Source organism: Dermochelys coriacea, chromosome 10 (assembly GCF_009764565.3).
Source record: "Dermochelys coriacea isolate rDerCor1 chromosome 10, rDerCor1.pri.v4, whole genome shotgun sequence".
NCBI classification, from domain to species: Eukaryota; Metazoa; Chordata; order Testudines; family Dermochelyidae; genus Dermochelys; species Dermochelys coriacea.
Window position 1 is genome coordinate 3,973,936 of NC_050077.1, and position 14,586 is coordinate 3,988,521.

The 14,586-nt window shown below is 42.2% G+C and overlaps 1 protein-coding gene across 11 annotated transcripts in view; it reads right to left on the bottom strand.

Annotated features, from left to right (window-relative positions):
- TSC2 (TSC complex subunit 2) overlaps positions 1-14,586 on the bottom strand; it is a 45,898-nt gene that overhangs the window by 28,027 nt on the left and 3,285 nt on the right. For all 11 annotated transcript variants that reach the window (XR_006274798.1, XM_043493932.1, XM_043493926.1 and 8 more), the window contains 15 exons: positions 13,021-13,131; positions 12,106-12,250; positions 11,291-11,408; positions 10,048-10,096; positions 9,309-9,434; positions 8,930-9,003; positions 7,187-7,313; positions 5,547-5,690; positions 5,048-5,185; positions 4,418-4,521; positions 3,524-3,605; positions 2,372-2,527; positions 1,905-2,021; positions 702-824; positions 233-339 (listed from right to left, as the gene is read on the bottom strand). Coding sequence is in view for 10 of the 11 variants with exons in the window: in XM_043493932.1 (XP_043349867.1) it covers positions 233-339; positions 702-824; positions 1,905-2,021; positions 2,372-2,527; positions 3,524-3,605; positions 4,418-4,521; positions 5,048-5,185; positions 5,547-5,690; positions 7,187-7,313; positions 8,930-9,003; positions 9,309-9,434; positions 10,048-10,096; positions 11,291-11,408; positions 12,106-12,250; positions 13,021-13,131 (1,721 nt within the window). In the remaining variant the exon portion in view is untranslated. The remainder of the gene's footprint in view (positions 1-232; positions 340-701; positions 825-1,904; positions 2,022-2,371; positions 2,528-3,523; positions 3,606-4,417; positions 4,522-5,047; positions 5,186-5,546; positions 5,691-7,186; positions 7,314-8,929; positions 9,004-9,308; positions 9,435-10,047; positions 10,097-11,290; positions 11,409-12,105; positions 12,251-13,020; positions 13,132-14,586) is intronic.

Genomic DNA, 14,586 nt, shown 5'->3' on the forward strand with positions numbered 1-14,586 from the left:
CACAGAACTCTGAGGCTCCTGAGAGCTCTGAATGCCAAGGATTTGCAGGACTGGTTCCGAAGTTATTTACTAGAGGAACACCCCCACAAGCCATAACTATGAATGTGGTCTGATAACTGCTGATCAGAATTTGGGAGATTGAGAAGAGTTGTACAGAGGTTATGACAGACTATTAATACACAAATGAGAATGTCACCGTTTCAAAGGTACTACAATGCAATGAGAAACATACACCAAGTCACAGAGGCAGTAGGGGCTAAATCTCACTGCTCCATCCTTGTTGGTAAGGCCAAGGCGGTGGAGGGAGTCTGCTCGAAGCATCAGCAGAAAGTCAAATGCCTGCAAGAGAGAAGATTTCTCACTGCATTCTGGAATGACTCAAAACCTCTGCTGATGGAATATTCCCCCAGCTTCTCACCACCCAATCTGCTGCTGTTCCTGGCCAGCAAGAAGATTTGCTCTGCATCGGGGCTGATTCTGTAGGGGCTCCCACCCCCTGAACTCAACAGCTATGGAATTTATTATACACATTGCCATCAGCTAACTAACATTTTACTCCAGCACTGATTGTTCTACAGCTACAGAAGTATGTTGCAGAGTACACAGTAATAAATTCCTACAAACTCCCCATCTTCTACCCAACTAAAGCATCAGTTCAGCCCCTCCTTCTATCATAGTGTTAGGAGAGAGATGATCCATACCTGCAATCTGATGCTGGTAGCAATCGGGAGGCGGTAAACGTACTTATAGTGGAGTTCGATGTGATTAATAAGCATCTCATACACCCGAGTGGCATGGCTGGCAGGCAAGCTGTACAGCTTCGTCTATGGAGGCACAAAACAACAGTCAATAGACACACTGAAGGTTTACTTGTTAACAGAGTAGCCCATCTTTGGTCAATTGGCATCAAACGTAAAAAGAAAGGCAACTGAGAGTTGTTCCTGAGGCCAACACGAACAGATGGTTCTGTACAGACCTTTTGTGCAGACTCCGGAGCAATGGGCAGAATAGGTTGCAGAGTTAGCCCTCCACTGGGGCACAGGAAGAGGAAACCACCACGGCCTGCCTCAGAGGATCCTGGGGATCTCACACACACACACAATCCCCAAACAGATCCATCTTCCTACTCTTAAATGAATGCAGCATGTGCGCATTATGGACACCAACATTTCTATGAAAACTGTTAGAGTGGCAAGTTTGACCTTTAATTTATGAATTACCCAATAAAGACGTTGCTTGGAGGTATGACGCTATACTCCACTGACGCTGCTAGTAACGTCAACAAACAAAGGGCAGGGCAGGCTTTGAGATGGCCTGAGAAAGTGGTGTTTGGATCCTGACAGGCTTAAGTTGTTCTTGTGGAATTTCCCCCATCTTGAATGGTGAGTGTCTGGCAATACAAGAAATCGGGTAGTTTTTGCCCAAGATAGCAACTGAATTAGTGAGATTTCTGCTGAGAAATTTCAGTCACATTAGAACTCCTCATTTTTTATCTAATCCAGACCCCAAAAAGTCACAGGAGTGGGTTTGGATCTGGGGATCTGAATTTCTTTGGGTTTAGGATTCAAAAAGATTCAGATTTGAGAATCCAGTTCTGGCGCCTTTCTAGCTGGACCCTAGGAACATATCACCAAAACATTCACATTTATGACATGCTGGCTGTTAGTAGATAAAGATTTAATATTTAATACACCATATGCAAGGTACCCAGTCAAGAATAGAACTAACCCAACCATGGCTAAAATATCCTCTATTCTGTTAGTTTAAAAAGAGTGGGACATGTGAACTAGGCTATGAAGATACAGAAGAGAAAGAATTTGTTATTGGGAATTGACTGGCCAGTAAACAAAGCCCTAGAGAACACTGTTTTAAGAGAGGGATTTTTAAACGCTCCACAGTGTTACCTGAAGAATTACCAGGAGGCCTAGAACAGCTGTCTTCACATCCTCTAAAGCAGCAGAATGAGACAGAAAGTCTCTCTCCTCCAGATCAACAGGAGCCCAAAGAGAACGTGCAGCCACCTTTTAAAAACAGAAGGAGAAATGCCCTTTAAAACCCACATCGGGCACAATGAGACACCGATTTAATTCCATGCCAATAGGTCAGAAAGGCACAAAATAAATGGTCCCACTGAAAGTCTTCTAATATTGTAGATTAGCTTGGATGTGCGTTAGCAGAGCTGGTTCCAAAGCACCTTTTTGCTTTTCATTAGAGCTCTGACTTCCTCCAAAATCCAGGAGTCCTACTCAGCATCCCTCTGGATCATATAGATAATTAACTGTTCACCTTCTTTGTTCTCCAGTAAAGGGATTGGATAAGAGATGGAGATGAAGTTATTGCAAGTGTCACTACTGAGCAAGCAAAGCCTCACCTTTTCTATGATATCAAGCAAGCTGTTAAAGTGATGCGTGTTGCAGCCCTCGGCCAGGTCCACCAATAGCTGAGTGGCCAGTTTCCGGACTTGGTGGTCTTTATCCTCTGGAATATGTGCCAGTTGTGAGATCACCACTACGTTAATCAGCTCCTCCTGTAATAGGACAGGCTGTTCAGCAAAATGTCTCCCAGCTCACTCTTATTAGCGAGTTAACACAAATGTATCACGAGGTCATAATAGCTTTAGTCTTCATTAGCTCATTGTTTAGTCTGCTGGATTTCTTCCTCCAGCCTATTTAAATATCTTTCTAGGTCATCTCTCCAAACATTTAGACTATTGTTGAACTTGGACTCAGCAGCTTAGGTCTTTATCGATCTGACAAAGGCTCTGTAGCTCAACTTTAACAGACCTTATTCACATAGGATTCACAGGCCTTGTTTTTCAGAGAGGCAGGAAACAGAGGTGGCTGCCAGTTTAACAGAACTTGGAGGAATCTGAGCAGCGCCTTTTCCACTTTCCTTGCAACAGACACATTGAGCAGACATTCCTTTGAGTCAACAAGCAAATCAATGGTCTCTGCTCTATCACAGCGCCTACCATGTTGGATTTCAATTAAGACAGAAACATTGAAGAGTGTCAATCCACTCATGTCAGATAATATCTTGACCTCATCTTGGTACAAACTAAACTTTTTCTCTATCCAAACCAAATTAAATCTCCCATCCCCAACACTAAAAAAAAAAAGTGTTTGTTTTTTTTTTTTTAGTAAAATGAATGGAATTGACAACCTCTCTGGGAAACCTTAGGATAGGGAAAGAAGGTATCCACAAGATGCACAAAGGTGAAAATTAAAAATGCACATTGTCAAAATAGACCTGCTAATATCAACTCCCATTATGTATACACCAAACCGATAACAGACTTTAAAAAAGCAGCTATGGACCACATTTAATAGGCAAATCCTTCCAGTCACATTGCAAAGAAACCTAATTACAGCATCCTACATTTTCAGAACCGTTGGACTGACTCTTCAGAATTGCAGAAACTAGGCCTGAAGAACTAACACGATTAAGCATCAGAAAAACATTTCCACCACCCATTCCAGATCTCAAATTCAAACACCACAACTAAATATCAAAAAATACAAACCTCATAAAACTGTCTGTTAATGCTCAGGACAAAAGACAAGACATCCAGAACTTTAATCCGAACTGCACTACGACACTCGTTCCTAACAAAGAAAAAACAAACCCAAAATGGACAAAAGAGTTTAAAGGGAGGACAGAGAGCATGTTGTGACAAACTCCCTTTTTTCTCGGTTAAAAACGTTACAATCAAAGACCACGTGAACCTTCAGTGAATGTTCTCTGCATATGAAGTTGCAACACCAAGCAGACAAGGTGCTACCATCAAGAAAAAACTGAAGGCTATCTACGAAAACAAGAGTTCCTGTTGTAGCACATGGGCAGCCGTACCCATCTCCAAATCTTAGAGTCAACCAGGGAGAGCATGTGTGAATGGGAGAGATACTCTGTGCCACAACTTTAGAACCACATACACAGGGGTGAAGTGGTCTTTATCCTAATTTTTTAAAAGGAGCCAAAAGCTCTGGATTGCTATATCAGGGGATCATTCTACAATACAAAAGCATGTTCTGGGAAACTACCATTGCAGAACCCCATACTACAGGATACTGTCAAATCAGAAGCATTCCTGATAATTAGGAGGTAGGGTTGTAGTTCTGATACTAAGGAAGAGTGTCACGCAATGGAGCACAGGACAGATTTAATTAGAGAAGTGAAGCAGCCAATGGCCACCCTCCACTTTGTTAAAAGAAGGATGATAAGCCTTAGTTGGACGTTTTTGTTCTGTTGATTGGACAAAAAGCAAATCCTGCATTCTGGAATCACCCCCATATTTCAGCAGCCGTTACTAACATTAAAGAGATCCAGAGAGTTAGATTGTTTTAAACACAGACAGTTCATTAAACAGGCTGCATACACATTGAAACAACCTTTTATTTTTAAAGCTGCAGTTTCCTACCTGAAGAACCTCTCCATTAACACCTTCAGGTTATGAATCCAGCCATCCTTGGCAGGGTGAATAGACTGAGCTTTGTACGTTATTAAGTTTAGTAGAGAAGATTCCTTTAAAAGAAAATGTAAGAATGGTCCTGAGCTTACGTACTGTGCATGCATCTCCCTTCCCCTCCCTCCAAAATAGGTTTCAAGGGTCTGTGAAGTCTTCACTGTAGCTTTATAATGTGTGCTATTTTATAACTCCCGTCGCCCTTGGTTGTATGGGATAAAAATCTATTATTGACGTGAGCAATAAGAGGAAGGATGGTCTTGTGGGCACTCAGATTGGGACTCTGGAGTTCTGGGTTCAATTCCTGGCTCTGCCAGACTTCCTGTGTGACTTTGAGCAAATCACTTACTGTCCCTGTACCTCAGCTCCCCATCAGTAAAATAGGAATATTGAATGTTTCCTGTGCGTCTCTTGTGCTCTTTGGGACAGGGACTGTTCCCTATTATGCGTTCATACAATGCCCCCCAGATTTTGGATGGGGCTTCTAGACACTACTGTAGTATGGAGAAACATTTCCAGGAGGTTTAAAAGGGGAAAAAAACCACAGTAGACTGTATTGACTTGAGATGGGAGAGAAGGTCTTACAGGTCTCTGATCAGCACATCTCTCCACCAGTTCAAAGTATCTCTCCTCAGACCCATGGAATTCATTCTGGTCACAGAGTTCTTCTACAGTAGTCAACAGAGCATGTACAATGGACTTCAAATCCTGGTTCTCTATACTCTGAAACACAGACAAGGCCGCTCTAAATAGTTTCTTTTTCATTACAAAGTATGTCACAATTTAAATAAGAGTGTTGGCTGAGAAGTACTAGAGTCAGAAGTTAAGCCAGACCCACACTCAGTCCTCTTCCCTTCCAACACCAAATACCTCACCACCTCCATGACAAGCACAGCTTCCACTGACGGGGGAGCCCCAGGGTCAGACACCAAGTCTATAGGCTGTGGCAGGGTACACACTACCCCCCATCAAAAGCAGAAGCTGTAGAGTGCTTTTCAGTATTAAAAAATAAGACCATTTTATAAACCAAAATACTTCCTACAAGATGTTTTTATAACATATCAAGATTTGGCTCAATACCTACCTGTAACTGCTGGAGTAATCGCTCAACGATATCCAGAAGAATATCCCAAGTGACAGCCTGCAGCTCCTTCCCATACTTCTTGATTAATCTGGTTATGGACAGGACTATTTCATACGATACAACTGCATTGGGACAAGTCATGGCCTGGAACACAAGTTCCTCAGGTCAGTTAATGATCTGTAACCTTCTTAAACTGAAGTTGATCAACATCCTACATATTAAGAAGTTTGAAGGGCTCAATCTTTCCATCAACCTACCTACTGCCTCTTCGGGAGATGGTTTAACTACGGTGACAGGAGAACCCCTTCTGTCGTTATAGTAAATGTCTACACTGAAGTGCTACAGTGACACTGCTGCAGCACGGCCACTGTAGTGTTTCAAGGATAGACAAGCCCGAAGTCTGAGGCTACAGCTGCAAAAGCCGATCAAAGATGGCCATTTTATAAGCACAATAATGTATTCCCAACAGGTGCAACTCGGATGTTAAAATGCACCCTTGGTTCCACAGGAATATGAGGTTGTAGACAGTGCTACCAGCTCTTGTGGTTTGGCTGAAAGGTCCCCATATGCTGAAGACACAGTAGGATTTTGTAATGAGACCACTCAATCTGGTCACTCAAACCAAGCCCATTATATGAAACTTCTAATATTGTTTCAGGGACTCTCTCTGGCCTAAAGTATAATCTACAGATCAAACATACAGCATGGCTAGCCAATAAGGGAAGTTCAACACCATTCCCTTTGCTGTGGTTAAAATCCATTACAAAAATAGCCTTGCCACCTGCCAAAGTACAGAAGAGGGCATGAAAGGTGGCAGGCTACTCCCAATTTAATATCGTACCAAGGGTTTAGTAAGTGCCCTGATAGAGGAGAAGTGATCACAGTACAGCTTTCAGCACTAACACCCAGTCGGTCGAACACTTCAGCCTTCTCTCAAATAGCTGCAGTTTCCATTAACAGGCACTTCTGCCAACAACCTCATAAATCTTAATCCTCCCTTCAGGGTGGCTCTCCATTTAAAAAATCCTTGCACTAATTAAAAAAAAAAAGTGCCACACTTTACTTTTCATTCATGCTGACTTTGTCCCCTCTCCCTGCACTTGTATGCTGTAGACTGGAATCTACTTGAAGCAGGGACAGGATTTTTTTTGCTGTGTAAAATGTCTAGAATGTTGTTTGTGGTACCTCAGTGTCTCCAGTCCTCTGCTGGTGCACACAACAGTTCACTCTGATGAGGACTGAAATGCTTTAGGTCTAACCCACGTTATGGGGTAACTGCGTGAAATTAATGGCCTGTGTTAAATAAAGTCAGGCTTGATGTTTTAATGGTCCCTTCTGACCTTAAACTCTACAGAATTATGAAAAATTCAAGAATTTGCTTCGTGAATCAGTAAAATATTCCCAAACGAAGTATCAGTTTAAGCTTGAACTAGCTATTGCCTTCTTGTTTCATGTGTTCCCCCATCTGTCTCTATCCAACTGTTGGCTTTTGTCTTATAATTAGATTGGAAGTTCTTTGGGGCAGAAACTGTCTTGTTGTTCTGAGTTTGCACAGCACCTAGCACAATGTAGTGCTGGTCCACAACTGAGGCTCCTAGGCACTATCACAATATAAAAGTTCCTCCCAAGTACCACTTTACCTTGAGGAATGAGGGCAGCACTGATGTAGGTGAGTTCTTGAGAGAATACAGTCTGTGTGCACCCCACAGAGCCATTCCGACAAAGAACACTGCTCCTCTCAGTAATGCTGCATCCATCATGTAGGCTCTAAGACAGGGTGCAGAAGGTAAGCCAAGATTTTATTAGATCACACTATAGCAGCAGGTTTAGTTTTAGAGTACAAGACTCATGCAAAGGGAAACGAACAATACTTAGTACTTCTAAATCAGAGCATCTTAAAAGGACTTTAAAACCATGAAGACTAACCATTTAGGCACTGTTCTCATTTTACTAATGGGGAAACATAGGTATAGAAAGAAAAGGAGTACTTGTGGCACCTTAGAGACTGACAAATTTTTTTTTATAGCATAAGCTTTCGTGAGCTACAGCTCACTTCATCGGATGCATTCAGTGGAAAATACAGTGGGGAGATTTATATACACAGAGAACATGAAACAGTGGGTGTTACCATACACACTATAAGGAGAGTGATCACTTAAGATGAGCTATTACCAGCAGGAGAGCGGGGGCGAAGGGGGGAGAAAACCTTTTGTAGTGATAATCAAGGTGGGCCATTTCCAGCAATTGACAAGAACGTCTGAGGGACGGGGCGGGGGCTATAAACATGGGGAAATAGTTTTTACTTTGTGTAATGACCCATCCACTCCCAGTCTCTATTCAAGCCTAAAGTAATTGTATCCAGTTTGCAAATTAATTCCAATTCAGCAGTCTCTCGTTGGAGTCTGTTTTTGAAGTTTTTTGTTGAAGAATAGTCACTCTTAGGTCTGTAATCAAGTGACTAAAGAGACTGAAGTGTTCTCCAACTGGTTTTTGAATGTTATAATTCTTGACGTCTGATTTGTGTCAATTTATTCTTTTACATAGAGACTGTCCAGTTTGACCAATGTACATGGCAGAGGGGCATTGCTGGCACATGATGGCATATATCACATTGGTAGATGCGCAGGTGAAAGAGCCTCAGAGTGTGGCTGATGTGATTAGGCCCTATGATGGTGTCCCCTGAATAGATACATGGACACAGTTGGCTTTGTTGCAAGGATAGGTTCCTGGGTAAGTGGTTCTATTGTGTGGTTGCTAGTGAGTATTTGCTTCAGGTTGGGGGGCTGTCTGTAAGCAAGGACTGGCCTGTCTCCCAAGATCTCTGAGAGCGATGGGTCGTCCTTCAGGATAGGTTGTAGATCCTTGATGATGCGTTGGAGAGATTTTAGTGGGGGCTGAAGGTGATGGCTAGTGGGGTTCTGTTATTTTCTTTGTTGGACCTGTCCTGTAGTAGGTGACTTCTGGGTACTCTTCTGGCTCTGTCAATCTGTTTCTTCACTTCAGTAGGTGGTCATTGTAGTTGTAAGAATGCTTGATAGAGATCTTGTAGGTGTTTGTCTCTGTCTGAGGGGTTGGAGCAAATGAGGTTGTATTGTAGAGCTTAGCTGTAGACAATGGATCATGTGGTGTGATCTGGGTGAAAGCTGGAGGCATGTAGGTAGGAATAGCGGTCAGTAGGTTTCCGGTATAGGGTGGTGTTTACGTGACCATCGCTTATTAGCACCATCCAAAATCACAAAGCAGTCATAATTTCTAATTGCTATACCACACATGAAATTTTGGGTCTGCTCCTGCTCCCATTAGAATCAGTACGTCATTTATTTCAGTCAAAGCAACACTGAGCTTTTTCTTAAAAAAGAATGTAATAGCATGATATTCCATACCTGTCTTCCATGATGCGGCACATGTTGTATATAGCACTGTGCCCCAAATGGGTTCCCAAGAGATTGCGCATAAGCTAAAAAGCAAGTATTAGAGGATTTTCAGAGAAGGTTTTAGTAGGTCATTATACAGCTTCAGGGTCCAGTCAGTCAAGAGAGGTTACATATTCAATTTAATAATGGATAGTGCAGATTAGATTCTCTAATAAACTAGAGAAGTGTGGTATATGCTCTGATCTCCTCTCAAAGAACTATTATAAATCAAAAAGGTAACTGGAGTCTAGATTTTTAACATACTAATATCCAGAACAACATAGCTTTAATGAGACAGAACTGTGCATGGTACATGAACTCATGTCCAGAGAAACAAAAGGATTCTGACCTTCCAGCATGGCTCACAAAGCTCCTTAACATTGATGGTGCGGCACAAGGTGATGATAAATACTGGGAGGCTCTCCGAGGGCAGGCAGTTGTAGCAAACCACAGCATCTAGGACCTGCAGGGAGACCTTTGTGGGGGGTGAAAAGCACAATGGTTACTCACTTCTCCCTTGATGTGGCATTGAAATACAGCAGGTTAAACTGTCCTGACTTATGGCCATAAAACTCCTCAGAAGTCAATAGGGATACATCAGTTCAGGATGTAAACCAAACCATGACAAGGATGGTTAAACAGTGAAGGAAATCCCTTAGCAAGATCATCCTGGTTCCTTTGTCCCAAGGTTTTATGACTAAATTAATAACTTAGTAGCTGTACAGTGCTTTACACGACCCCAAAGTGCTTTACAGAGTTAGTTAATCCTCACAATATTTTATTGTCCTCACTTCATAGGGGGTGAAACTGGAGTAAGAGAAGGATAAGTGACTTGCCCAGTTGGGACTGCGACTCATAATATTCTGATTCCCACCTCTATGCTCAGACACCTAAGTCATAATGCCTCTCTCCACCCAACATCCAACAATATAGTAAGTTCCACACTTTGCTACAGCAGCTTTTCCTGAAGGAAGAAAATCCCTGGGAACCCTAGAGAGTTTTGGCCTAGCTATTCAAAAGTGGCCTGATCTGTAATGGATCAGTTCTATAGAATGTAATCGATATTAGAAGAGGCTCCAATTACTGACCTCTATATCAACCGAAGATGATGTCTGAATGCACAATAGGCAGATCATACTGTTGGAGGAAAACGTAGTTAAATATGTTTATTTTAATCTAATTTAACAAATGACCAAAAAAAATCGGCCAAAATTAACACAATTAGGTTAGTGTAGAAGTTTGCCCTGTTGCTTTCCTGACTGTGTGTGGCTCTCTTGATAATACTTCTGGGAGCATGCTTAGTGTCACCAGCCCTTTTCCGAATAGCTAGTTTTCAGCTGCACTTAAGCTACATCTCACTATCATTAATATTCATTAAATACAGCTGGGTACCAGGGTCCCGAGCATATAAATCTAGTGAAGAGAATATGGTCAAGTTAATCTCCTATACAAACTGGGGATTGAGCACTATTGTAATTTAACCCAGGTTTATAGATCAGAATATTATAAGAGCTGGTGTATTGCATTATACTGTTTAAGTTCCCAAGATCTTCAAAAGTGCTCAGTACCAACAAGAAGAATCAGGTTTTTGGAGTGGCTGGGAGCTGAGCTCTTTTGACAATCTGGTCTGTGAAGGAGAGTTCTACTCTGAAACATGACATCAAGAGACTCCATATTTGTGTTTCATTGCTTCCATATCAATTTGGTTGATTTACACAAATAGGTTTCTAAAGTGTCACTCCTGCATCTTCAGTTCTGGGTTTGGGAAAGCGAGATGGGTTATTTCAGGTTTAAGCATCGCTGAGCTGTGACAACTAAGCCAGTCAAGTGCTACCGTCATGTACACCCACGCCACCCCACCATCTTCAGTGCAGTTACACAGGTATAATTCTGGGCAGAAATTGGCCCTGCATTTGGAATCTATTGAACTATTCTGGTGACGGACACATAACCAGAAACAGGATCATTCTCCCATAACTCTTTAGAGCCAAAACAGCTAATAGCAGCAAAAGAATACACTTGCCAGAAAAGTCAGCTCTGACAACCACCTATGTTCTGAAATAAAAACACCTTGGTGCCATTTTAATTACTTTTCTGACCACAGCCATACTAATATTATTTCAACAGATACCCTTTCCCCCTCACAAAGCTCACTTTCAGAGGCTAGCTTGGTCATTTGTCACCCAACTGGTCAATCTGTGTGTACAAAACCCAGAGTTGCACATGCAAACAGATACACGTGGAGGTCTGTTGAAAATTTAGACCACTGAATTTATCCACAAACTCTGCACAGCAATTTAGAAACAATAAGTGTTAATAGTTTAACCTTACTGGACCATATCAGCAACATAATCTTCCAGGTAACAGCTGTTGAACTTGACCAGGTTCACTAGAACTAGAAGGAATTCTGAGGACAACCCGACATTCATCCACTGCAGGACAAACTCAGCTAAAGGAGAAGGAAGTGGTGGTGTTATAACATGGTTTCAATCCAAAAATGCTGCAATTTCCCTTCTGGCCCTACTTGCTGAAAAAGAGATCTGTCCTTTGATATATTTCCAGCTATATAAACTGCTCCCTAGAAGGCAATAATAAAGAGTGAGGGTCGACTGACCAAGGCTGCTATTTGATCTATCGCACTCTTCTTAGCTGTTGCTTACAACTGACTTGCTTATCCTGCTATAAACTGCCACATGCATTGAATTCACATTTTTACGAATTTGCTAAGTTTGCCTGGATCAAACCACATTGCAGATGTAAAACAACGTCAGATGGGTTGTATTAAGTTTGCCACAAGACGGCAACAACAGAAAATCCTCCAAAAATAAACAGGCAACAGTTTAAAATTAAGAGAGCTCCCCAAACTCACAGATGCAGAACATCCACAGGTTTGTCACTACTATAAAACTGTTTATCACATTGGCATGGGAGAATTTGTACCGTAAAACTTTACACAATAATGTAGAATAGTACATAATTTTTATGCCCTATAGAAAAGCCATGGAATTTTATTTTAAAGAGGTAAAACTAGCATCATAAAGTTTTTTTCAGCCTGATTTTAAAACAACGGCATTGCAGCTTTTGGACAATCCTATGCCAAAATCTGAAGACAACAGCAACCCTCGGCATTTGTATGCAACACTCACCCAATTCTTCCTCCAGGTGAGTAATGGATCTTCCATTATCCGTGAGAGCCTTGAACACTGCAAGCCGTTCATGCAAATCTTCATTAGAAGGATAATCCTTGATAACCTGAAAAAAATGTGCTCTGAGGATCCCTAGTCTCTCACCCTGAAAGGAGAAAGAATTATAGTGTGAGACACAATAGAAACTGAAAACTAGGCTTATTATAGACCATGATTAGGAAACTATCAGAAAGTTCTTCACACTTTAAAAGCAAACTTTTCCCCCCTTGGGCTGTGTAAGTGTCTACTAAAAATCTTCCCATGGTCTGCTGGGAATGCAGTCAGTTCTCCTTAGCCTCTTAGAGACATTTATCAAGCTGTCACTGCTGACCCCAGACAGCTTTTCCAACATTCAGCAGGCCCAGAAGCCCAGAGATGCGGAAAGTGTCCCACATAGCAACAGCCAGACCACTAATTCCAGGACTTGAAAAGGAAATGCTACAGACAGCACTGCTCAGTGGGATGCTGTAATAGCTTGAGGATTCATAGAGCTTGACTTGATCAGACTGAAGAAAAAGGCTCATGTACAGAATTTGCCTCGATGATTAGCGTACCTGCCATAGCAGGGATGCTGCAGGTCAGGATTAACGTGCTTGACACAGCTGTCTAGGCAAAGATTATACTGTGCTTGCTGCACTGTGATTGAATTCAGCCACTGCAAATACTCCCCTTTCCAGGAGTACAAAATGCCTCCCCAATTAAAAGAGAAAAAAGGTTAAACTGAGAGCCAAGAGAATCAAACTGAATGCAAGGCTTTTCCTGTTCACTGTGCTGGACTAAGATAGAGAATGAGAAGAATTTAAATGGCAGGAGGCAGCCAGCTAGTGCTATTCATCTTGCTCTGTGCAAGCCCCATTTGGAAGGGGGAGGCTTTACCTGTCCTTGAATGATGGCCTTCAGCAGGTGAAGCACAGCATGTCTGGCTTCTGCTGGTAGCTCTGGCTGCAGCATATCAGCTACCACTTTCCATATTGCTTCCACCGCATGCTATAAGTGGACATAGAAAGCAACAGCACCATTTATTAGATAGCTATCGTTAGCAGGGTTGAGCTTGTTCTGGAGTCTTCCCCCTATAACAAGGTCACTTCTTGAATTGGGGCAAGTCATGCTGGGATGAGTTAACAAGATTCATGCCTCGTAGCTTCCTAATGCCTTCTTCCCTGAGTGCTACTTCCACATTCTCCTATAGCCAGAGTGGAAATTGTGCACCACATTTGCCCAGTGAAAGTTGGCCTACACAAACAAAATGACTGGACTGGCTTCATTCATGCCATTAGCTATTTCCATTCAAGTCTCTGTGTGGACGCTTTTGTTTTGAGTTTAACCAACATGACAATCTGATATAAAGAGCATCTAACACAGAGACTTGCACAGAAATAATTAAGAGTGTGAATTAAAGCTGATTTAAAGTTATTTCAGTGCCTGTTTGTTCGTAGAGCAACTCTAGGTCAGAGGGAACTAGCGGACACTTCCCTGCAGGACTGTAACAGCTACTAATAAGGTTAGGTCAAGAGCAACATCCCACCACCCTACAACAGGTATAATAACTTTGGTGTCTTCTTTTAAGCACCTCTTAAACCTACTTGTCTTGGAAAGCCTTTCAATGATGCTCTCTCTGCTTTGCTTTGGAGTGTGAGCTCTTTGTTGTACAGTTTATGTTTCCACTGTCCAAATCAGACGAATATAGATTCATAGATTCTAAGGCCAGAAGGGACCACCGTAATCAACTCATCAAACCTCCTGCATAATACAGGCCATAGAAGTTCTTTGAAATAATTCTGCGTTGAACTACAGCATGTCTTTTAGAAAAAGATCTAATTTTGATTTAATAATTGCCAGTGATGGAGAATACTTAGAGGAGAGGAAAGTGATCAGGAACAGTCAGCATGGATTCACCAAGGGAAGGTCATGCCTGACTAATCTAATCGCCTTTTATGATGAGATTACTGGTTCTGTGGATGAAGGGAAAGCAGTGGATGTATTGTTTCTTGACTTTAGCAAAGCTTTTGACACGGTCTCCCACAGCATTCTTGTCAGCAAGTTAAGGAAGTATGGGCCGGATGAATGCACTATAAGGTGGGTAGAAAGCTGGCTAGATTGTCGGGCTCAACGGGTAGTGATCAATGGCTCCATGTCTAGTTGGCAGCCGGTGTCAAGTGGAGTGCCCCAGGGGTCGGTCCTGGGGCCCGTTTTGTTCAATATCTTCATAAATGATCTGGAGGATGGTGTGGATTGCACTCTCAGCAAATTTGCGGATGATACTAAACTGGGAGGAGTGGTAGATACGCTGGAGGGGAGGGATAGGATACAGAAGGACCTAGACAAATTGGAGGATTGGGCCAAAAGAAATCTAATGAGGTTCAATAAGGATAAGGGCAGGGTCCTGCACTTAGGATGGAAGAATCCAATGCACCGCTACAGACTAGGGACCGAATGGCTCGG